The following is a 26,730-nucleotide window of genomic DNA, read 5'->3' as shown; positions in this document are numbered from 1 at the left end:
TACAAGGATTAAGTTGTGACTCTAATGCAGCAAGCAAACAACATGTAAGCTTGTTTAGTAGGCAGCAAAGCTACAATACTGTAAAATTAACTGTAGTGTCCACACACACACACACACACACACACACACACACACACACACACACACCAGAGCAGATGGTTACACATTAGCCCTTTTTTGCTGAGAGACTGCACTACAGGGCCGCTACAAAGTTCCTTCTTCATGCATTTTTCCACAGAAGAACCAAACAACAGCGGCATCGTGTGTGCCAGCGTCGCGGATGCAACAGAGGCATGATGGGTGTGACATGTAACACAACAGCATCAGCCTCTAGTGTGACATATAACATGCGTGTCGGCAGTGCTTTATCAACAATAACAATGGTGTAACATGACAATGACAATCATTTAACGTCTCTGTTATATGGTGGTTGATCTTGTCCTTTGCTTGGAGGGTAAGGAGCTCCCAGACCTCATTGTTTCCCCAAGTTGTGGACATTTTAGGCTGCTGTTCTTCTTCTTTGAATTAACCACTAGCTGCCCCTGGTTGGTGGTAGGACCTATAATGTCAGTATTAAAATATTTCACAATGTGATATTTTGTAAAATTTGGATTTAAAATCATATGCAATGTGACCACCACCACACAAAATGTTGCAAGATAAATTCAGAATAACAACCTTGGGACTCTACAACACATGTACAATCTGCACCTGCACACCCGTAGTCACAAAAATGCATTACCAATCAATGTAAGATGTACAATCCGTCTTAAGGTGCTAATCCTCCTGCTTAGAGTGGTAATGCCAACCTGTCATTTAAAGCACCTGAGTGGATGTGACTCACCAGAGCTTCCTGTGCAGCTCAGGAGCTTTTTATCAATCGGTAGGATTAGTAGCATGTCTTATCATCGTCTAGGCTTTGTGATTACTTTCAACACAGCACAGTCACGGCAAAGAACTGTGAGACTCCGGAACATGACACAGTGCAATCAAACGTTTTGCAATTGAGCCTGTTCCTCACATCGCACATGAGAGATTAACCCACCCACCTGTATTTTGACAGCTATTGACAGGGAGTTCAGCTCTTTATCCAGTTCTTTGAGGACCACCAGCTTTTTCAGTGTGAGGCTGCAGAGCCTGTGGGGGACAGAAAGAACAAGGCAGGGGATAGAACAGATTAGTGGCATGGCTAACACAATGTGAGCACACCTTCATAACATACTGTAGCATCTGGGGATTAAAAGCATAGCCGACAAAGCAGCTCTCACTACAGTTTATTTCTCCCAGTGTCTTCATTCTTGATTTGGTCCGCAGGTTATGATTAGAGTGACAGGCAGCAGTCAGGAATCATCAACGGCTGCCAAGCGAGTGAACAACGAGACTCGGTAATCAAACCCTATTCTGTTCAGCTTTGTGTCCCTCATCATCAAGGAAAAATCTATGACTTCTTGTGGCGGGATGGTGCACCAAAGTGCTACTAAATTAGGATTCATGTTGTCAGCTTTATGGGCGAATTCTTAATGGGAGGTGACATGGCACAGATGCTTTGACAAGCTGTGGTGCAGTAAAATGTCTTCAGTCAGCCTTCTTTCAACATGATGCTACATATTAACATTAACACAGAGACTGATGTGACTCACTGCCATCTGTTCATTACGAAATAAAACAATTAAGAAACACATACCTACATATGCCTCCAAAGAAGTTAGAGATATTTTTGACTGCCACACCAGGTATTATTTATACCAGAAGCTATCACACTGGAGTGACTGGGTGACAAACGAAGACGACACAAGTACAGTTTTATATACTGTATTTAACTTAAAAAAAAAAAAAAGATCACATCGGGGTCAGAGGGTCCCTGTGGACACCTCTCAGGTCCGGCCTATCTTGTAGAGCACAGAGGCAGATAAACAACTGAGCAATACAAGAAGGCTTAAACCAGACATAAGCTCAATTCCACGCCTCTTTCACGGATCCATAGCAATTTGTGACCTTTAAACCCCCCCCCCCCCAAAAAACATTGCCTCTACAGCAAGACACTCCACAAAACGTCAACAACTCCCGAGCCAAGTTTGCTAAACTTCCTCCTGACCCACTTTTCCCTACTGCATCAAGTTGTAATCAGTCTGAGCCAGAGTCAAACGGGAGGAGGAAAGACAAAGCAAACAAATAGCTGTCCAGTCACCCACTTTCCTTGAAAGCTACTCTGCAACACTCACTGACTCCATTCAGGCACTCCCTGCTAGGGATGTATGATTCACAAAGACTTGTCACATTCAAAAATAAAGCTAACTGTAATGTCAGAGACGACCACAATGGGCTGGTCTGTTTACAAATGAATATTCTGGGATTTACATGAATTTGTCAAGTCTTAAAAAAAATGTTAAAAGTTGATCATGAACAATGTAATTCAAATAGGAAACAAGAGTTTAAAAACTGAGATTTAAAAGTGCGTCATAATTACTTTGTAGTCATGTTCACAGTGAAATGTTTCTTGTGTTACAAATCAGTCATTTATTTGAGTTTTATGTCTCTTTCTACAAGATACAAAGTAAGGTTGGGCAACATGACGCTACTTCTGTGCGATGGTAGAAATAAGGGCTGGGCAATATATCAATATATATATATATATAGATATCATCTTGGATTTCCGATATGGTAAAACCAATAAGTGTTACCGAGCTACATTGCTAACTCCCTTGTTAACTATTTGCCTCCAAGAACAATGTGATCATCTGCTGCGGGTTTACTCTAGGTCCTGAGCAACAGCTGGAAGAAGATCGGGGATGCAGCCTTTGTCATTTATGCCTCAAAGCTCTAGAACACACTACCTAAAAAAACGAAAACGAATGTGTTTGCTTTAGCCTTTAACTAGCTCTGACTTCCTGATACAGGTCTGAAACTCGGTTTCTTTTTACGCTTTTACTCTATTTTTAATGCTTCATGCTGCTGCAACTCTTTAAAAGTCTTACTTGATTTTATGGTTTATACCCAGCAAGCAACAGTCATGATTTAAACGTATTGGCTATATTTAGCTCCGATTTAGTCTAGCTACATGTAACTAACTGTATAATTGATGACGTCTACATTTTGGCTATGGTTAGACGTTTACCAAATTTTCACTGATGGCCCAAATTCAGCCGTGATTTAGCCTAGACGTCAGGTCTTCATGTAGACGACTATTAGACATTTTTTAAACCAAAAAATGCTTGCTGGGTAGTTTTACAACTATGGTTTTATGAATCAGTTAATCCATGTTTTAAACTGTTTTAAATGTCCTTTCATATTGAATTGCCTTTCCTGTTTTATGTCCATTATGTCTATTTTCATGTGAAGCACTCACTCTTATTGATGATTATTGATCAATAATGTCATTATGCAAATATTTTGTAAAAGCATCACCAACAGTCAACCTACAATATCTTTGCAATATTGATATCAAGGTGGTCAAAAATAATGTGATATTCAATTTTCTCCATATTGACCAGCCCTGGTAAAAATGTGCCAAACTGTTTCTACAGCAGGAGCTATGCTGGCACGATCTTGTGAATCAGCTGTTTTTTTAATGAACATTTCAAATAAAAGAAGAAAATAACCAAATGTGTTGTTGTAGTATGCTTATTTTACAGTTACTGTATTGTGATATGTATTGTTACAGTGATATGAAATGATATGTACAATGATGATGATGACAGGAATATGGCCGTATCGCCCACTCCTAATACGATCTTATTATGTTTTTGTTTATTTTAGCTTCCATTTTTTCATCAATAATATGAAGGGAAGAGAAGAGATGAAGAGTCACAGTTTTTGTTAGCTAACATAAATGTCATGAGCCGTCAGCGTCTTCCATTTGTCACTACAAAAAAGGGGCAATTAACCGCATAGAGGGAAAAGGAAGGAAGCTAGCCAAAGGTCACCAGATCCTGAGAGGTGTTTATCCAAGCAGCCAACATAATGTATCTTTAATGATAACAATATAAAATTTTCAATAACAGGAACTCAGTGTTCCTGTGTTGAATCTCCCTTTAGTCCGTGATGACATAATCCAGCGTCATTTTACTGGAATCATTTGAGAGAAAATTGTGACTCCACATGGATGGCGCAAACTAAATTACCTAGTGTGCATTAAAATAACAAATGCAACTCTATTTGAGGCTAGAGTAATTAAATGTTAAACCTTGTAGGTAGCACATGGATCCAGCGTGCCTTATGGTGAGGATGAGTCACCAGTCAGCCACCGCTTTCTGTTGGGGGGTTGGGACAGAAAGCAGGCTGATGGTTTAACAACATCTCTATCCCGCCACAGCTCTCTCTGCCTCTCTCTCAGTAGACTGGGATTCACATGTAATTAAAAAGGCTGCAGGCACTGAAGGGGTCACCTAGGGAACCAGGGATTTTTTATTATTAGACAGAGGTGTTATCTCCACTCTTGCCTGCCACTGTGTTGTGTTGCAAGTGAAACTCGTGGCCATCTGTTCTGGCGTGGTGCCAGTCTGTCCCTGTGCTCCTGCCCAGTGCCAGTCCACTTTGCCACCCAATCAGTGACTGCAGAGACAGACCAGGTGTCACACAAGAGCACTAATCATCGTGCTAAAATAACTGAAAGAGGCATACGCTGGGTCAAGGATAATTAAGCTAGTTTTAGAAAGGATTGTTGATATGGACACGCTGCGTGTCTGTGATTACAGGAATACGAGGGGGGGTTGTTATTTGTGTTCTCCCCTACACTCAACAGACACTGGCACACACTCAAGATCAAAACAGGGGCTTGCAGAGGCCACTCGAAAGATGCATTAATCCTCCATTTTGGCATGTCGTTCCCACATTCCCAGAGAGAACCTGGGGTGGGATCACAGCACGCCTCTCTGTGCCAAACAGGACCAAAACACAGCGGTGTTATCAATCCATAGAGAAGACAGAGTGGGCGGAGAATCCATACAGCAGTCTAGAGTTCAATATTTCTGCGGAACAGGCGGTGGAAAGCAAAGATAAGTGAAACATTTTCTGTCTGTTTCCCAGTTGATAAGAGCCCATGGGGGAAAACCCTCTTACAGTGACGGTACTCGCGCTGGTTAAGCCAACACATCGCCTGCCAAGCTGCTCTGATTGGGTCATCGTTGTTATGGACTGCATTTATTGATCGTCACATTGCATGCTGGTATTCTGGTTATGAACTCTATTGCTGGTTTTGATCATATTCAGGACAAGTGGTGGAAATAATGAAGTACATTTACCAAAGTACTGCACTGAAATACAATTTTCCCTCATTTTACTTAACAGTATTCCCATTTATGCACCTTCATACTTTAACTCCACTAAATTTCAGAGGGAAACATTGTACTTTTAATCCTCTCCATTGATGTGATAGATGTATATTACCTAACAAAATAGGATCCCCCCCATCATCAATGATGAGAAGTTTGATATCTTGCGGTGTGTGCATGCCTCATAACACATTGCCTACCCTACTGACCTCACTAAACTAGCTCCACTTTGATCAGTAAAATGCTGTGAGGCATCAGTATTTATAATGTAATATATATAAATAATAAACCAGTAACAGGGGACATTTTACAGTAAAACCACTATTTTTACTATAAATATTTGGCTTATAATTCTGAAAATGTATTACTTCTACCCAGCTCGCTTTTATTATTTAACATGGTGTTGGGATGCATAGTTAAAGATCAAATTGTTTCACAGGTGGAGGCCAAACCAACCCTGAGGCAACGCAGGACCCGAATCAAGTCCTACTGCAGGCTAATTAAAGTAAACGTGCAAATCATGTTTGCGATGACATTTTCCATTACTGACATGGACATATAAAACAACTGGGTGTTGTATCATGTCAAAATGAGCAGTTATTGACTACTCTGATGGACGCTGCCCAGTAGGTGCCTGAGCACTCTACAGCTAATAGGTTTAGCCTATATGGCATCACTCAAAGCAGCGCGAGTAGTGCTGCTCCATCTGAGCCCATTAGTGTGTCCAAGTCACTCGCTGTACCGTCATTAACTGTTGACCTTTTCGGCCTCTAAAGTAAAGTGAAGCCATTCGATTACAAGGCCATTTCCCTCTTTCAGATTGACATAAGTAAATCAAAAGTATGAGGGTGGCAACTGCTTCCATTTGTGAGAAGTGAGAGGGAAAGAGACTGAGACAAGGAATCTCATCTGTAGAGAGACTGGAAATCTGTACTGAAAGCTCTGTAACAAGAACAGCTCCTCAATCATAGCTACTGTATTCCACATAGCAAACAGCCATGACAACATAATTCCATCACTACCTTATTATGGGCTAACCTAGGCACTATATACAAGCAGCTTAATAAATCAACAAACAAAACACAGGCACTCTGGTATAAATTAACAGAAATGGACACAAGCCATCATCAGGCCGATAATGGCTTTGTAATGGAAACGCATCCATTTCTGTTAATTTTGCCCACATTAAATAAGTTCTATTATCTGAAAGTGCTGGTGTTTTTGCTTGTTTTTGGATCCTCACCACAACCGTACACCTCTATATACTGTTCAAGTTTTTTTTGGAGTTGTGCATGCTGCTATTTTTCATAACAATACATTAACAAACATCAAATAACAAAATAAAAAGAAAATCACCAGGACTTTTAGTTATCACTCCATACTAGACAGGATCTTATAATGCCACATCAGTTAAGCTATGCAGCAATGAATACTACTTTAACCCTTGGACACATCATAATTATTAGATGTTATCAGATGGTAAAAGGAACCGAGAGCTTCTGCTGAAGTCACTGGCGGGGTGTCTGAGGCTACGCTCAAATCCTTTCACTTTTATCTGTCCTGGACAAACAAAACAACTTATCAGGCAGTCCACTCAAACAGCTGTGGTCAAATATTTGGCTTTAGATAAGAGGCCTGTGATTGCGGCTTATATGGCATGCACGGTGCATCATTTTGTCTCGGCTGCTTCATCCATTTTCTCTACAGCAATAACAAGACTTTAGAAGTAAGAGTGACAAACATTTAAAGCTTTCAAGTACATCGATTGAAACAACAGTGACAAAAGAGAGGCCTAAAAAGAATGTATGACACACAGGTGCAACTGCACCTACATAGCATATATACATTTTACAACTAAATTGGGAGACTGTCATGTTGCCATGTCTCCATGAAGATTCTCTTCCTCACAGTGCAGACCGAATATCTTGGCCCACCTGTATTGAAGCGATAATGGAGCATCAGAGGAAACCAAATCAATTATGGGAGGTGGATTAAAGGTGCACAGCAGGGTGGATGTCAGGGAGCAGCTCAGACACACACACACACACACGGCACAGCGAATAATCCTTTTTGTTAGCCTCTTTCTGACCTTTCCCTCCCCTGAGTCAGGCTGGCTTTCTTCAACACACACATGGGGCCTCGCACAGGTTTCTCTGGAGTCAGGTCTCAAAGACAACTTCTGGCCCGACACCAAGCTTTGGCCATTCGCTGCTTTGAGTTTGGCTCTTTGGTAAAATGATATGTCTGTCTGGAGACTGCCTATGTGACAGCACACATAGTTTATATAATACTGACATTAAAAGGTATTTAGAAAATGTAAACTCCAAATGTGAAATCCACTCCCCAGATACAAGGCATCACATTTAAGAAGATGTGACTGGAAGCATATAGGGTAATAATTTAGGATGAAGGCGAGATCATTGAGACCACAGAGGTTCCCCTCTGTTGATTCCTTTGACACTGTTTAAAAAGTCAGAACACAAAAAATACAATTCACATCCATATCTTATAAAAAGGAAATCTTTAAGAGCTATAAATATTTATGTTTGCTCAATGATAGTTCCCTGTGGAGTTCATACAGCTACAGTTCAGCTGACAACTATACTTAAGGGACGAATTCTTTCAAAAAATACTTCATCCATTACATGGATATCACAGCATCACTCAGGAGTGTTTCTTGTCTGGACCGGTGTCAACAAACAACACAGATCCCGTCTGCATCAACATCCTTCAAAGCCATTAGTCCAAGATATGCTGGCGTGTAGGAGTACATGTGGCTCCTATCTCTATGCTATTTCTGGACCACTTCAATGACAGCAACATTTCAAATAACTTGTGATTGAAACACCCTTAAGTTTAAGGGCCTACAAAGAGACAGCAGCTACAGTGGTTAAAGCCTTATGGTGAGATATGAGATATATAAGTGAGGGGCATGTTTTACCAGTGCTTATGGTCTCATTTGTATCAGCTGGGGAGACTAAAGTGCAGTAGTGGTGTTCTTAACATCTTCACATTTATAGGGTCATGAAAAAGTTTATCATGCAAATACGGACATGGTGCTTATACACTGTGAATGAATATGCATGGCACAGGAGAGAGGCCATCAAACCCTTTGAATTGAATGATATGCTGCCTGAACAAAAACACACTTTTGTAATTCTTTTCCCCCGGTCAGCATTCTCGTTGATGTTTTGCCAGTTCCATGCCCTCGGATCACTGCACACCAATTGTCAGCGGCACAAAGCAGGGGGGAAGTGAAGGATGGAGGATGAGTGATGTAACAGAGGGCTGAATGAAAAAGACACTGTCTATGTTTGGTATGTGCTGGGGGGCTTCCAAGCTGGAGAAAAGAAGAGACTTCGAGTCATGCTTTTAGTGCTTTCAGTGTGCTATTTCTCGTATTCTCTGCTTGAGATGTGAATGCGGTCACATTCTTTTAATAAAGCATGCTTGAACATAATGCTCGGCATGAAATTCTTAAGGAAGCTGCACATGGTGCTGGCTTGTATGTGGGAGAGTGACGGAAAAAGCATTTCTCTCCAGTCAATGCCTTTGCGGAGGAAAGCCACTTTGTTCTTTCATAACACTAGTATTTTTTCATGTACAGTTGCATAATTTAGTCCAAATAAAGGGTACGCTGGTCTAAAAGCTACTTCTGAATATTTTATTCTCCTACAAGAAAAACGGGGGCAAATCTATTCACAGCGAGGCCTATGGAACTCGGAGATTTGCTCAGGCAGCAATACACATAAGTTCCTGTTTTTTATTTTTGATATTTTATTCATAGCCTTTCAATCATGTTGAAAACAAACAGAAGAGGAGCAAAACAAAGCCCTACATTCTCAAATCCATGCCCACACCACCCACATAAATAAATTCATCCTCTTTACATTTTTGGTTTCAAATTCACCATTTTTAGACAAAGACGGAAAAGGACTAGAGATTGCAAAACACTGCAACTAGAGAGGAAACAGAGAAGTAATAAGGATAATAACTGTATGTAATTTAAAAGCAGCAAAATTATTTTTTAAATCCTATCAACATTATGAGCAATGAGGAGGAATCCAAAACACTGAATGGATCGGTTTTTAACAACTTCACACAGTAGGATGTGCCATAAGAGCTTAGCCTGCACTTAGGCTTGCATGCAAAAGCTATTTTAGCCCCCAAATATCTGGTTATGTGTGCCAGATGGCCATATGCTGGTTGGGCTTTAATTCCCTGAATGAAATCTTCCCAAGCTCACAGTGAACCAGGAGGAAGAGGCTGTGACCAGGGTTCACAAAGAGAACAAGAGGAAGCTATTAATTTGGCAGCGTGTGTTTCGTCTATGAGTGATTCACAACCATACGGTCACAATGACAAAAGCACTCAGAATTAAAGCAGCTAAATAAGACTGAAATCTAGAAAGGAAGCTCCGTATGACAGCTTGCAAGGTACCAAAGCTGGTTGTGAAGCCACAGCCTCAGACTTGAGCGGGGAATCGTGTCTGACTTTTTGATGCCAACACATTGCTGAATGTCAGAGGGCATCTTTGAGACAGAAATTACAATTATATCCTTTAATCTTCTACCATTACAACAATCAAAATTTCACATCTGACGTTAATTCTAATAATGCAAAACAACAGATGGTGTGTGCTCATTAATCACAGCACAATACAAAATATTTTGTAATGAGATGGCAGCTTAAAGCCTGACCAGAAGTCATGTGATTAAACTAAACAGGGACCTTACAATGTTATGTAGACATAGGCTTATAAATGTTTTGAGCAGCAAACACTAAACCCATGTAGGCTTAAAAGATGGCTATAAATAGTGTCAGAATATGGATCATGCAGAATAAAGCCTTACTTATCCTGAGCATTAGTTACTATGGATTCTGATATTGTTTTTAACTGTGGTCGAAATATATCTAAGATTTAATGAAACATCTCAAACTTGTTTTGTAGCATAATCCACAGGGTGGGAGGTATTTCTAATTGGAAATTCTTGCATGCACTAAAAAAGCCTCCGCTCTCCATCTGTATGCTCACTGTGTTCCAACAGCTATATTTTAGCCAAGCTATGGCTAAATGCACAACTTCCCTTTCAAAGCTCATGCATCAATCCTGCATATCTTTGGATTGTCGGAGAAAACTGGAGCACCTGAGAAAACCCACACAGGTACAGGAAGAACAAGCAAACTACACACAGATTCAACCCCACCATACTCTTTACAATTTAAGTACTGTAAAAGTGTTTACTTGGAAAAGGTAGTCCAAAGATTAATCCATAGTAGAAGCCCTATCATGAACCCCCACGAGAGCAAAGGCACTAAACTGTAAACAAATAAAAAAAGTACAAAAGGTGAAATCATCTTTATAGGACTTTGAAGAGATGGTAATATTTATTGAGTACTGGTAAGACAGGCCTGGCAGGAATACTTTCATTTGGATCTTGTAATTAAGATGCAACCACACAACATCCCTCAAGCCATTTTCTGATATCCTTCATTCAACATGTAGTTTTTTGTCAAGTCATTGCTAGGATGGATTAAAGCTCTGTCGGGCCAGCTGGTGCCGACACATGGAGCTGCAATGGAGCGATTTGGTGCAACAGGAACACAGGACAGGTGTCATCACTCAGGTATGAAACCACCCTAGGGACGTGTTATGAAGAGGAAAAAAGATCAGGGAGCAGATAAACCGGTTGTTTCCCAGAATGCGGGAGAAGAGGACGTAATAGCTGCCCTCATATCTGTCATAATACTCTGTAATATGGTCTTTGTGAACTCCGTGGTCATGAGGCTCCCCAGAGCTGTGGCAGAATCTGACTGTTGTTGGGATTACCAGCACATTTTATGTAATGCTACACAGAGCCGGTGCATTAGAGCTCAGTGCCAGATTTGATTTCCGTTTGGTGATTTAAGCTAGTGCTTTCCCTCAAACGCCCATTTAAAAAAACATTCATGTCTGTGAAGTGTGAATCAGAGCTTTGACCAGTATGCTCTTGTTGTGTGGGTGGTTTGGTAGAAGACTGTTCTCTGATAATGATGGGTGTGCTGGCAAGTTGTGTATTTTTCCTATTGAGAAATATGGGGCAGGAGGAAAAAAGCCTGTTTGAGGGAAGGCAAAAAAAAAACTTGCTGTTCAGTGACACCGGAAAGCGCAAGAATGGGGTGAACCTGTCCCCATGTTTCATCATCAAGTCAAGCACATGCTGGGAAAAAGAGCGTCTCCTGGTTCTACTGGCGCCAAGCCAAATTAACAGACAAAGTAGCCTTAAACAAAGAGTACACATGAACCCGCTGAGGCTCACCAGCCTACTTTTTGCTTCTTTTACAACTATTTAGTCTCTCTGATACCAATTACAACCCAGTGCTGCACCCATACATCAGTGATCTCACAATCATTTCCAGGAACTCACAGCTGTCATCCTTTGTTGCAGTTTTTGCAGCGCTATACAGCTCTTTTGTTCAGCCCTGACCACAAACTGATGAGGTCAGCAGGCCCATGTTTGTAGTGGTCATGCAAGACAAGATGAGACCAGATATGGCATGTTTACAGACACAATCAGAGCCTGAGTAAGACAGCTTGACCAGATCAGCTTCAGTGCATCATAGCAGAGGTAATGTGACAGAAGATATCATAAGATATCTCGTATGATATCTGTATTACTACTGTAACCTACAGTATATCCTCTCACTAAGGTCTTCAAGTTCATGCCTGCTACATCCAGTGACTTCATAATGAGTCTACAGTAACCCAACCAGCAGATACAGGTGAATCCTGTGAGGGTCACAGCCTCTGACAAGGTTATGACTGAGCTTTAAAATCCTGTTAAGGTGGATGGTCTGCCTGGCAGGAATGTTCCTTCGCCCAGAGTCTACTGGTAGGATCAAAAGCTCAAGAGCAAAGCCTTGTTTAAAACAATCTCTCTGTCTAGCCTACTGACCGGGAACATACAAACACTTTTAAAGCAGACAGGAAGTGTTGAAAAAGCATGTTTATACAGGACACATGACTTTTTTATTTATGGGGTTGTAAAGTTGAGACACACTCTTAAAATGAAGGCAGTTTCCTGTCAATTTAAAAATTACAGAACAGTTATTTTGTGCCCAGAGATGGATGATAATAACAACGATTTTACTCAACACTGACAAGAATACCCGTGATTACCATTTCAGCCATTATGGTGCAGCACTACTTACTAGGAAGTATCTGGAATTGCAAAACAGCATGAATAAACTGTGCAGAGTTTGTCAGGGTCCAGTATTTATAGCTTGCTTATGTGAGCATTTTCTAAAATCACTGAAGCGGATTCATCTTTAAAAAGCTCTGATGAATGGGCTGGATTGAGCGGGAATGAAAATGCAACTAAAAGGATGTTGAGGAGGAAAGCTGTCCAGACCTCTGTATTGACCACTGGGAGCTTTTACACATCAGAATCACATCTTGGCTGAAACGATTAAAACATACTTACTGATGGAAATCTAAGAGACGGCAAAGACTGTACATAACCCCATTCCCCCTGTTAGAGGGTTTTAAACTGAGCAAAGCTGGGTGCTGACATTTCATCCAAAGGATCAATTTAATTTCACTATACATATTTCATGCTGCCATATGGTGCCTCTGATTAGCATGACAGGATTAAGTCTGCCCTTTACCTCCTGCAACTACCACGATCATATCTGTCTCTCTCCTCTCATCATTGATCAGAGATCTTCACAAAATAAATCTGACAAACCTCAGCCTCATCTGCCTGTAACAAAAACAGCGGTCAAGCATCTGTATTTAGTTCTGTGGCAGGTGCCGGAAACCTTTACTATTGAAAGAGATATTTTTGGTTTTAAAAAAAAGCCACAAAACATATTTGAACCTTATAATGAAGGCAACACAACTCACTAAAGCCCCGTTTCCACCGAGCAGTACGGTACAGTTAAGTTCAGTTCAGTACACATTTATTCCGTTTCCACTGCAAAAAGTTGTGGATGGTACCAATGGAACCGTTCCCAACCGGTACCATTTTTGGTCCCCCCTCTGTTGGGGTACCTAGCACACAGATGTAGTACTGAAAGGTGGAGCTGTGAACACTGCAGTCTGTTGATTCGTCAAAACGGAGAATCGTCACTTTTGCTCGACAAAGGACTCAGTGCACAAAGTGGAACCTGGCCATAAGGATACTTTCATGCCTGCCTTGTTTGCATGGTTCAATCGAACTCAAGTTTGGGGCCTTTTTTGGTGCAAGTGTGAACACATTAATGGCACTCAGGTGCAAACCACAACAACCGGATCCAGACCTTCTTGAAGAGGTGGGCTAAGTCCAGTTACAAATGAACTCTGGTGCGGTTTGTTGGTGTGTTCCGACCTCGATCCGTACCAACTGCAGTCGCATTATGCATTGTTTGGGTTAAACAAGCATGAGCATGTTACAGTCCTGGAGGGAATAAAATTTTATTTGCTGTAAAGGTTACACATTCTTACTATTAGAGAATGGAAGAATCGCTTTACAGCTAAGAAACAATGATAACTGAACATTACAGAGTTAAAAAAACATTGATTTCCATTTCATTTTTTGTCAAAGCCACAGGGAGCCACTGGGGAGTGGCTTAAGAGCTGCATGTGACACTGGAGCTGCAGGTTGCCTACCCCTGGTCTGCACATGATATGGGAGTATAAGGGATCAAGATTTGAAAATATAGCTAGAGGAAGCAATATGCATTGTCTGTGTTAATGCTGCTACACAGGCCTTCCGCAACTGTACTCTGACTCAAAACTATTTTCTGCAATGTAGAAAACACTTCCAGAAAGAGTAATGATGGCCCTATGTGAACAGGGAATTGTGCAATCATTAATTGTACAATCGTCAGCATCAGCAAATATGATTCCGCTTTTTTCTTCAAGCGATAAAAAAAATACTAAAACTTCCCACAAGCAGGGAAACATAATAAATAAGCAATGCACTGCCACATGCGTCTATAGCCGTAATATCCACCAATCCTGCTGATAAAACAACTGGTGCATGTAATTACACTGTTTGGGTGCTATTACTTGAGATGAACAATGGCAGCCCAAAAATGCTTTCTGACTGCTCCTCCCAGTCCATTCCCCCTGGCTTAATATGTCCAAATGACTAATGTGCTGAATGTATCCGAGCTCCAGTTTCTCCAAAGTTTCAATATACAGACCTTGCTTTTCCCTGTATCCATGCAGTAGTAAATCTAACATCAGTGACGCCAAGGTGAATAAAAATGGAAAGGTGAGGCTAATTAGGCCAGAGCACTGACAAAGCTTACAGTATGATGGCGGATAACAGACACACTACAAAGAGCTGCCGTAGATTTGGACAGCTTTCATCTGAACAGAAACACCAAGACCAGAATCAACAGAGACATGATTCCTTAATCAAGACAGACAGAGACTAAGATAATTTCTGAGGAAGTACAGACTGACACAGAAGAGAAAATGTGGATCTTTTAGAAAAAGACAGCCTTTTCTTTTGCCCCACTCTGAATAGGTAATATCCCATAGCCAACCAGAGTGAGTCAAGCAGCATTATAATCTGAGTCCCCTTTATAAATATAAAGCAGTAAAGTTAACTCCAGTCTTTCCCAAAACTTTAGAGACTAGATTTCAGAATAAGCATTAAGGGTCCTGTATACTCCAACTGCTTGTTGGATGGTCGAATAGCTTAATCCTATATTTAAACAATATTGAGAGTTACCCTGTTCTATAGTGGCCGGCCTCTCAACCCCCCTTCAAGTGTAGCCATTCAGTAAAACTATGTACACTTTCTGGCGTGGCAAGACAGCATAACGTGAGAACTAGTTCCGATAAAGTATCGCCCTAAAGCCTAGCCCCAGACCAAAGTGTCTTTCCAGGGGACATACCTATTAAACTTCTACTGCACCTAATTTCTGTCCATGAAACTATAAAAAACCCTTGGGAATTTCAGAACAGAAGATGTGAAGAGCAGCACATTTGCAGTATGGGCTAATTGAGCAAAGGGACATAAACAGAAAGAGGACTCCAGACAGTTCAGACTTCTTAATCTGTGATTAGACAAGTGGGCAGGGCACCCAGCTCAGTGCTGTTTGAGAGTTGACACTCCAGGGACTGTTATGTCCTCAACCACACAGCAAAGTGTTGATTATTTTCTCAGGATACAGTGGAAACCACTTGTAGTGATCATGTCCGTCCAAGTCAAACTGATCACTACAGAGGGATGATTATTATAACTGGGCATCATGGGGGTCATTACGTGACCGAGCATTATCAATCCACTTCAAGAGGGTGCTTTGCCCATGCGCAATCGTTTTCTATCTCCATCACTAGCAGCCACAAGCTTGGAGGATGCTATGTTTTTCATTTAGCAGAACTGACTCTTTTTCCTGTCACGGTTGCACCAGCCTCAGGTAGCCAGCTGGAAGCAGACAGGTTACTGTGAGTCAAGTAGCCTATTGTGGGAGTACAGTGTAAGAAAATAAAATTATCGTTTTAAATTGTTTGTCCGTTTTTTTGTTATGTATACAAAGACCTAAGACTAACACTGTAAACAGACTTCTTAATTATTAAAAACAAATTATTTAAACAGCATTTGTATGAGAATGAGTCTGTTGCAAGCTTTTTGATCCATATTGATTACTGTAGTTATGACTGTCACTATCAGAGGTTTCCCCCGTATTATTTTGCCAAAACACCTATTGGGTTCATGAGCACAGTGATGGATTAAAAGAAAAAAAAGGTTCATGAGTAGGACTGGCATTGCAACAGTTATGAGATTTTGTCACTGAAAACCTTTGAGTCAGTGGGATACACATAACTTCACATAGCTTTTTCACATTTCATTCTAAATAATTTAGTAACCCACCCCCACCTGTGTTTGTTTACAAGAGCAGACCCTGCTAGAAAGTAGCACAGGAGCTCTCACTGCCATTATGATAATCTTTCATGTTTTCAAATAGTCTGTCGTGCTCTCGTTCATCCACGCCACCGTGTTTTGAATCCGAAATAATGGTCTCTGTGTTGCTGCTGGCACATACAGCTCAGGAAATGCCTGAATGGGAGAGGTGGGAAATAAGTAGAGCAAGAACAAGAGAAATGAGTTGAGAGACATTGTCCCCAGAGTGATTATTTTGACAGGATCCTCCCTGTGTCAGAGGACAGTTTCCTTGCCTCATTTGTTGGATCAGGAAGTTGGATCTCTTCACTAGCAGAGACCCCGGTATCCACCCACACATTAATCTGGCCTTTCTCCCATTCTGAGGTCCAGGCAGGGGGAAACAAACCTTTCTTCCCTTTGTGAGGAATTCAACATGAGCATTCAGCACATTCACCACTCACTGTGAAGCTCTGAGCCAGTTCAGCAAAACTTTTCAACGGGGTGGGCGATCCGCAGCACCAACTCTGCCCCCCCCTCTCAGAGAGCAGGTTGTTGGTCAACAACAGAATACAAAAGGGGGCCGAGGGCAGAGCACAGCGGCCTGGCTTCGGCTGCACCAGCAGCCCTCTAGTCGCAAGGAATGTGAAATGTTTCCCAAGGAAATTCCTCCTCCTCCAGGAAGGCAGGGAAGGAAACCAAGAGAATTTTGACACATTTCAGGCAGTGGGAGTGAGCATGAAAAAGAGGGGAGTGAAGGTGCTGATTGGTTGACTGTTAGCAAAGTGTGTGAACAGCATGGTGGAGCGTGAAGCTGAGTTAGGACTGATTTCACTCAAGGATACCATTACGCAAAGGGGAACTACAACAACAGGTTAATATTTCCAAAACCTATTAATGTATTTGAAGAAGGACCAAAAATTTGAATTCTCAACAATGGCTGTGGTAGGGGACAAAGTACCATTAGAAAGCAATGACATTACAGCTTTAGATTCCATGACCAATATAATTACTTGCAACTTCTACTTGAAGCAACCTATCACGAGCCGTGTTATATCTTTAGGTGATAGGTGATAATATCTACAATGGGGGCATTTTCATTTATCTCTAATATAGGTATGTTCCTAAGCTCCACTCCCTGAAACCAAACGCTTTTATTGCAGTGTGGCTCTAGGACATGAATACAATGTCAGTTAACTGTATGGGTAATTCTTCAATGTATGACCTGTTTAGTTCATCAGTAACATTTAGACCAGATCATTTTTTAATCAGCATGTTCCAACTATGAAATGGCAACTGGATTATTATTGAATAGCCACAAAACCAATCAACATAAAAATATGCAATTCAGCATTAGAAACTCTCATCAAGTAAAAAAGGAACAGTATAATCAACTGTGACAAGGTCTTGGAGAGCAGCCAGGGAGCCGTTTGAGCAGCCGCTTGACTTTGACATCACAGTGAAAGTGACATTCATGTGCCTACATGTTCTGAGTCAGATTTCTATAGGGATGCACCTTATTATCAGCCAAAAATCTGTATTGGCTGATACTGACTGCTATCAGCCTATGGACAAATCACATGACACTCACTGGTGGCATTGGCAGATGTTTTTCTGTTGTGTCACATCAATTTTGTGCAGGCTAAAAAGCAGGAATCAAGACTAACAGCGTCCTGTTGTCCCGAAGACGATAGAAAAAGTGTTTCAGATGAACAGAGATCTTCCCCAGGATGCCTTTGGGTCGAAAGCAGCACGCAGTAAACTCACTATCGATGCGTCAGCAGAAGCACTCTACTTTTCCCATGATGATGCTACAGTATGAACAACAAATCTATGTTCAAATCTGCAGGAGAGCTAGTTAATGTTAGCTGTTAGCAGTTGGTGGTTGGAGCTAACAGCTAATGGAGGTTTCGCTGAGTGACATGACGTGTGCAAGCTCTTTTTGGTAAAAATGAGTACTGAGTGAAGGTAAATTATAACATTATCATGATGTGTTCAAATGTAATCTTGCAAAATTTTGTTATGGGTGAGAAACTTGAATTAAAGGGAGATTTTGGTTTATTTCTACCCGTCTCCTATCGTCCTAAATTTGTTTCAAGTGACTAGTGACATAGACATAATAGTTAGCATGTTAGCCGTTAGCCTAGATATAGCCAGGGCGCATAGTAGCGTCAGACCTGTTAAAACGTAAGAGAACGGGCATACCTTCAAGTGCAAAGTTAGTCCACTATACAAGCTTTTTTTCAACAAAGACCGCCTCATATCGTTAGGATAAATGTCAAAGAACATATAGAAAATGACATGTAAACGTGTTGTCTTACCTTACCGGTGTGCTGCCATGTTTGTTTACCCCTTTAGCTCTGCTTTCCAAAGCGCGGCCAAAATATATCTCGCCAGCTCTAGATAAAGCCCAGCTGGATACTAACGCTACTCCAGGTGGAGGTGTCTCGTCCTTGGTCACATCCAGACCTTGAAAATAAGGCTGCAACCGGTCCCATTCCTTGCAACAGAGGCACTCCTCTTCTGTGGGCACTGGGGCATACCATTCACAGGTACACCACCAATCTCCAGAGCTACGCAGCCTTGCAGCAGCCATTCCTCCTCTCTCGTCCTCTACCTGTTGTGCCTCTCTCTCTCTCCTCCTCCGTTCTTCAATTTCACGAAGTTCTTCGTCAGTGTATTCTGCAAATCAAATTCCTCCTCCACAAAGTCAAAGTCTGGCAAAAAGTCAGCCATTATTCTATAAATCTTTCATAAAATAAATGAATGAACTTTTCAGGCTACTGTCCGGTTCTGCCTTCCAGCTGTTGCTGCTTGTTCAGGCACGCTATGAGATCACTGCTTGTTCTCGCGATATTTCGGCCGCGCTTTGGAAAGCAGAGCTAGATGGTAAACAAACATGGCAGCACACCAGTAAGGTAAGACAACATGTTTACATGTCGTTTTCTATATGTTCTTTGACATTTATCCTAACGATATGAGGCGGTCTTTGTGGAAAAAAGGCTTGTTTAGTGGACTAACTTTGCACTTGAAGGTATGCTCGTTCACTTACATTTTAACAGGTCTGACGCTACTATGCGCCCCGGCTGTATCTAGGCTAACGGCTAACATGCTAACTATTATTTTTATGTCACTAGTCACTTGAAACAAATTTAGGACGATAGGAGACGGGTTGAAATAAACCGAAATTTCCCTTTAATAAAGTTGTTTAAAGGAGAAATTTGTTGGTGTTTTTACAGCAATATAAAACTGATATTAGAGAGGGAATTCTGATATATACAGTATAAATGCTTTTTTTAAATACATATATTTTTTTTACGTCATAAATGTGTATGATTGAATTTGAGGTCATTCAAAGAGTGTAATGATTTAATGATTTTTATAAAACTCAGTTATTTTTTTGTTTTTATGCATTTTTATGCAGATTTCTTTAATTCCCTGTAACAAATGGGGACTAAATAACAACAACAAAAAACAAACAGACAAAACATTGATGTCCGCCCAGAAATTCACAACTGGTTCACCTCTAGATGTCGATACCGACGGTGTGGCCAAACCAAGATTGTAAACAAGATGCAGATCAACATGAACTGCTGTGTCACATTTTGAAGGGCACTGGAGAAGGCTTGTTTATGATTGCAAAAGGAAGCAGAGGATTAAGCAGACAGTGTCTGTGTGCAGCGTCAGATTACTGGCTCTTCTTTTCCTGTTATGAAATCAGATTACTGCAGCTCCCCTGCTAGGAGAAACAATATCCAAGCCTTGAGATGGGGGGGGGGGTTAGCGAGGAGGTGAAAGGGGACAGTAAGCTCATCTTATTCGACTGACAAGCCTTCCTTTATTTGTATCCTGATTTAATGGTTTCATCTTAGGTTTAAAAATGAACATACAGAGAATTAGACATTAAAGCAAAAAGATTAAGGCCAGGGATGATACTGGAGATTGCACGCTAACTATTCAACCTTCCGGATATAATAAATGGATGTGTGCATTGCAGCATAAGGTATATGTAAGACTTAGGGCTGATGGATTTATATTCACTGACCTAGAACAAAGAAGCTAAAATAATGTTGCTTCAGTGCAGGCCTTAGTTTGTTTTTGTTTGTCTTATTTATTTGCTGACACACACACAGCACACATCAATTTGATGCAATATACAGAAGTGGGGCAGAAGAAACAAACATCTGACCAGAGCCTGTAGTGTACACTCAATTACTATCCAGATAAGGCTGTGCCACTCACGATAGAATAAGGTCATCTTGGGACTCACATGAATCAAACGGACAGAGAGAAGGATGCTCTGCTCACCCGAGATAAACGTCAGAGGAAAAGAGGAAAGATGTTGTTGATTTTGTAGCTTGTGGGAAAACCTTTGAGATAAATGTCCCTCTCTGAACCCAGATAGTTAAACTTGAAAGACGGACACACATTTGAAGTAAAAATACCACGGACTGAAAATGTCGTGCAAAAATGTCTCCAGAGCTTGAAAGCATTTTCAATTCAGTTTATTTTGAAAGCCTGTAAATTGGTTACCATAACAACTTCCCTTGCATGTTGGAAATAATGAAGCCTGGCGAGCTTGTGTGGCAAACATGACAAAACTGCTTGGCTGCTTCCATCACGTTAGTGATGAGAGTAAAGGTCACAAGTTTTGACACCAAGTTGTAAAAGATCATCTTTGCATGCTGCTCCACATTCTTTATTGTTAGTAGATAAACATAGCGCCATCTTGACCTCTGCATTAATGTCATTCCTGCAAATACCACATCGCTCCCTCAACAAATGCCTGCCTGGCCATAGACATACGCAGGCTACTTGGGTTCCCGTGCAAGCTGTTAAACCCCTAGTACATACTGTATTCCTGTGCATTTTATTACTTAGCCGTCTTTGGTTACTCAGCAACATTACCAAAGTCAGCTGTTTGTTAAGAGGGAAAAGGTGGGATGAACTCTCTCTGCTCCAAGCACACCCTCCAGTCATTTTGTGTTGCTTTTGAAGATGTTTAACGCATGAAAAAAAACTCATCTTATAAGAAAAAAGCTACAACACTAACACCACATGGTATAAAAAACACTGGAGGGTAGCACACTGGCAGGCATGGCAGTGCTGGAATAAAAACAATGCTTGTCCAACTGTTCCAACGGGCCTGTCAAGGATGGAGCTGCCACAACACTTGTCTGGCGGGTAAAAAAAAACAGTCAGATACTGTATCACACACAGGAGTAAAACTGTATGTGCCAGCTTATGGTAGCATTTAGATATAACAAGCAACCAATGATAACAAGTGCAAGAGTAAAAAGCGCCTTGTGCACATAGCAGATTTAACAAACATTTTTATGAATCTAGCTTGATCCTGTGTAATACTCGACAAGTAGATAAAAGAAAGGCAAAGAAAATAGTCAGAAAATGTCCTAGCTTTTTTAAAAGTCCTTGTGGTCCTGTGCCATAGATGTGTGAACAGCAAAACTGTAAGGAACTGTAATCCCATGCTGAGAGGGCCTATAAGAGCTGAACATATTTTCCACTGTGAATAAAATATTTTCCCCTAAGCATGGCTTTCAGTAGGGCCTCACAGCTTAGGAGGATCGATTTTTAAAATGTGGCGTCATATTAACAACAGCTGTGTGTGATGTTTTAGAGTACCACAATAAAAAAAAGTCAAATGGTAATGTTAACAGCCCTATGCCCTCATTTGAAACTGTGCCACTTAGTTGGACACCCACATTTGCTAAAGGCTAGCGGAGGAGCAAACAGCTGCACACAAAATGGCCCAGCCCCTGAAAGCATGCCAAGGCAGAATCCCCAAAACAGGCCTTGGGTTGGGCTCCATGGAAGACCTTTCACACCAGTCTAGGATAAGTGGTCTAAAAACAACGACGGCCGCAATGGGCTCGGCAAATTACTTTGAAGAATGCTGTGAGCACTGCAACACCAATTCACCATGCAAAACAAAACCTGCAACCACACTTTTTTGCCTAAATAAACAAACTGTGTCGTTTACAGTATCTCTTCTACTCATTTACATACTCACAATTTACCCCAGTCATCAACAAAGACTTGTGTGAGGCAGCTACTGCAGTCTTGTGCAGAACAATGACGGGTGACTTTACTCTATGCCTCATTAATAATCCATTGTCATCCTCATCCTTATTCATCTTTAATACAGCACCTTGTATGTCATCCACTATAGAAAGACAGCACACAGTGTAGAGGCAGAAACATGGGAAATCAATGTGTTATGTATGGCATGCTCTATAAATGCACCAATATGTCTCCTGCTTTCTCTGCTAGCCAGTAGTCTTAAAATTTTATGGATACAGTTATCAAAAGCATGCTCGCCTGTATGCCTGTACAGTGCATCAGTTTTATCTATTTATGCCCAGGAAAGGAGATCTAAAAGCGTAGGCATTTCATCACAGACACAGATCGATGATCTCACAGTTTCTGTTGTGAAAGATGTGATATTAAGGTCACAAAATCTAATTGTCTCTTCAAGCGCTGGAATGATATTTTCAGAAAAGGAACCATAATAAAAAGGGTTGTGAGCTGTTGATTTACAGAGCAACGCTGTCACTTCAAACACTCACACTAGTTGGCTTCAAATACGCTGAGTTGCCACAGATAAAACAGACTAATATTCAAACAGAGACTTGAAAGATCGCCATCACTATAAATCACCCATGTTTTCTGCATGCTATAGCTCCACTGACACTTGCATATTCATGCAGACACTAAAGTGGCAGCAGGCAAACACACACATGCACATCGACTGTGGAGGAAACCCTCCCCTTGCAAAGCCCACTTCTCTTCCAATGAGTGGAACAGATCTAGGTCAAAGCTGATTAATGTGCCCACAGCTCCCGAGAGGTTTCTGGTCAGGTGGCAGCAGCAGTGCCTGCTCACTGACAATGAATACTGATGCAGAGTATCACAGAATATTACTGCTATACTCGGATTTAAACGGTGCCATCGAAATAACATCAAGACAATGGCTGCGAGTATATTTGCATACACAAAAGCGACAACCAAAACAGTTTGCTCTCTCCTTGTGCCAGCTGCTGTGTCAACACTATGAAGTGCTGGTGTTTGTGTTGTGGCTGTGTGGACCGGTTAGCCAACGCTGAGCTACACAGGAGTATCTGAACATAAACATAAAACACAGCACGAACACATGAACATGAAATCAATGTGGATTTCAAATGGCCAGCCAGCTGTTGGAACTGCCCATTTGCTCGGACAGCTGACACACGGTGCTCGTAGCTACAGGATGAAAAGGATGACTGCTAGTTATGAGGCGATGAGGCATTCATGTCACTGTATTTATAGACAGTTATGGTGCTATAAGGTGGCATGCATTCCGTAAATCAGTTCAAGCACAGGCCTGCATGGACAAAGGGAAATGTAATATCTACAAAGCTTTACCAACGTAGCCACAGAGCAGAAGATAAGCAACACCAACAGCTCCAACCGATAGTTAGCTCAACTTTTGTTAACGCTAGCTAGTTATCATAACGGTCGGAGTAAAAATTCAGTACAACTGTAAAGAAAACAATTACAAACATGGGGAGTAGGTCTTAAATATTTTTGTACCTAAAATAATGTAGCTTTGCACGTTATAGCCGACTGCTTCGTTGCTGAAAAAATAGCATTTTGAGTTAAATGTTTTCAGCACGAAACATAAAAGGAACTCGAACACCAGCGCTAGTTGCTAGTTAGCTTTAGCATTAGCCACCTTGCTAGTTAGCTTGCTAGTAAACCAACCCAGCAGTGTTTTGGAAATGTGTGGCAGCTCGCCTCTCTCGCCTAACGCTACAGTCAGCGAGGGCGTTGTTTGTCCACTGTTAGCCTGATGTTTATTAAGCCGTTTAGTGATTTGTAAACATTGTGGTTTGCGGTATTTAACGCTAACACAACACATTGTTATCGTTACCTCGGCACGCAGCTTGGGGATGATCGGTCTATCTCCCAGGTCGCAAAGAGGTTCATGGGTACAGGCATGCTGCCGGAGCCCGAGCCCAGGGACACAGCCCCGGCTAACGCTCCGGTCGGGAGGGTTGTCGGTGCTGGTCCACCGCCGCCGCCGCTGCTCGGGTTCAGGAAAGCGGCCCGGACGCCTCCTCTCTCTACAGCCGCCGCCATCATCACCTCCACTGCCTGGGGAGCAGCTCTAGCTAAGTGTCGGACGAACGCGGGAGCCGCTGAAGTCTGTGCTGCCTGCTCCTGCTCCTCCAGACTCCCAGCTCCTCTACACTGACTGGAGATGCTGATAGGCGGGGCGGGGCATGTCACTACTGATAGGGGGCAGCACGTCCCTGCGTCTGGGGTGGGACATCTTTACTATCAAACGGGCCTCAACATTATGCTTCATTCACACATGGCATTTAAAGATTGAGCATACACATAAGAAAATGTTGCGTTGCCATGACAAACAGTACAAGAAATAATCATCCAGGTGATAATAGCCTTGCTCATCTCCACTCCCCCATCATCTCTGCTGGTTAACTCTGGGAAATGTTAATAAAGAAGAATGGGCATAAACATAATAAAATCAGACTTGATTACACAGGCATGCAATGTAGACCTGAAATAACATCTGGAGAGGACTATACTCTTCTAAAAGACAGAATAAATGTGTGTGCAGCTCAGTATATTAACTCAAACATGCCTTATTTCAAACAAGAAGTTCTCATACTTGGTGTTTCTACATTAAAATGAAGGGATTTCAAATTGTAACCACATGCACAAGCCTATATAATTGATTGGGTTCTTCATTGCTCATGAATGCAGCATTTAGTTTCAAATGAATGCAGGTGGACACACTCACTGCTGGCCAGTGTGAGCTACTGTGGAGAGGTGAATCTGGATAACAACAACAACAACAACAACAACAATAATTATTATTAGTATTTCCAGCTGAAATCAAACTGATTACAGCTAAATACACTCATTAAGGGGTATTAGTGTAAGTCTATTGGTGTATTGTCATATGTGTACATTAGTATATGTATTGTGGTGTGTGTATAGCGACATGTCTATTGTAGTAGATGTATTGTGAGATATTTTGTGATGTATATATTGTGGTATTTGTGATGTAGTATGTGTACCGTAGTGTGTAGATAGTGGTTTATGTATTATATTGTGCTTTCCATGTTTATAGTGTATTGTGGGTGTATGATGTTTTAAACTGTATATTTTTAATAACATTTTATATCTACATGTAAAAGCCCAACTAGGAACAAGAGTTGTAAATTTAATAACTTTAATAACTAAAAAAAAGGCTTCATGTAAAAGTAAGTTTTGAGGATTTAAAAAAAGGTACCGAATACAGCCTATAAGTTCCTCAGCCAGAGAGTTCCACAGCTTCACAGTATACTGTCGTACAAATGGTCTTCAGACTGGTTATGGACAAACAGATGAAGCTTTTTTGTTATGAAAATGAAAAGGTGGTACAAGAGCTATACACAAAAACTATGTAATGGCAGTTCCTAAAGAAATATATATAACCTGTTTGTCTAAAAATTGTTTCACAACAAGCTTTCATGTGTGCAGTATGTGCAATACCTGCTTTGGTTATTCATGATCTGTCATCAGTCTCTGATGACGTGATGACACCTGGTATTTTACTCAGTCATTGTTCTCGTAATGCAAGTGTGGTGAAATTCATTGACTGTTACTGTGTGACTAAGGAGTCAAATAAAGCTGACTTGACTTGACATGCCCAGTGGGGTTCGGTAATGTGTGTGTATGCATGTTTAAACTGACTGAGGGAATTATACAAATACTAATTTGTCAAATGTTACAGGGTTTTGCACAATCAGTACTCTGATGTAATAACCACACATCATTCTTCTGTCAAACCAGTGCTGTTGACACGTTCCCCTTTGCTTTGTGGACTTCTTCCAACCGCTTGTTTGGACTTTGAATAGAGCATTATACCATATGCTAATAAGCTCAGCACTTTGTCTGTTACAGTCTCACGGGATATATTGTTGCCACTGAAAACATGCTGTGAGTGTAAGCAATCTAATCTTTAATCATTGCCAGCCAACTCTGTGCACCCGACAGTGTTTAATCTTCCAGACTGCAAAAGTGGCAACATCCCCCAGGGTTGTTAGTAATGATGATGGCAATCGTGATACAACTTATGAACGTGTCATTCCTTGGCTCACTATTCTTCAGTCTAACAATACACTTGAACAATTTTTGGTTCATGAAGAATTTATCAGTATATTTATGGAAAGGCAAGGTAAGGCATTTCTTATATATACAACACTTATGTGGAGAAGAAAACCTAGTGTGCTTTGAATTAAATTGAAAGGGGAGAAAGAAAGCTATATTTCATTTAGTACATTTTTTATGAATGAAAGATGTTAAAATGGGGAAATCACTGACCTGTCTTGTTATACCAAGGTGTCTGGAGATGAAAACTAAACTTCTTTCATCATAAATCTGCAGTGAATGTTTGCTTTCTATTGGTATTTTTCATTTTATAATGTTCTGCCCTCTGACAAAATGCCACCACCTCAAAATTACCATGATGGACAAAATGATTAATGAATGAATTTGTGGATTGCATCACCACCTAGTGCTGCAAAACAGCA

At 41.1% G+C, this 26,730-nt stretch overlaps 1 protein-coding gene across 2 annotated transcripts in view; it reads right to left on the bottom strand.

Moving 5' to 3' along the window:
* The window catches only part of LOC117248187 (phosphofurin acidic cluster sorting protein 2), a 58,115-nt gene extending 33,744 nt beyond the window's left edge, over positions 1 to 24,371 (bottom strand). For both annotated transcript variants that reach the window (XM_078160726.1, XM_078160725.1), the window contains exons 1-2: positions 24,060 to 24,371; positions 1,050 to 1,137 (exon numbers count right to left, since the gene is read on the bottom strand). In XM_078160726.1, coding sequence (XP_078016852.1) covers positions 1,050 to 1,137; positions 24,060 to 24,271 — 300 coding nt within the window. In that variant the 5' untranslated portion in view covers positions 24,272 to 24,371. The remainder of the gene's footprint in view (positions 1 to 1,049; positions 1,138 to 24,059) is intronic.
* Between the last annotated feature and the right edge of the window lie 2,359 nt (positions 24,372 to 26,730).

This window comes from Epinephelus lanceolatus, chromosome 17, assembly GCF_041903045.1.
Source record: "Epinephelus lanceolatus isolate andai-2023 chromosome 17, ASM4190304v1, whole genome shotgun sequence".
In the NCBI taxonomy this organism is placed as follows: domain Eukaryota; kingdom Metazoa; phylum Chordata; class Actinopteri; order Perciformes; family Serranidae; genus Epinephelus; species Epinephelus lanceolatus.
Note: the sequence above shows the minus strand (reverse complement) of the source record. Positions and strands in the feature narration are given on the sequence as shown.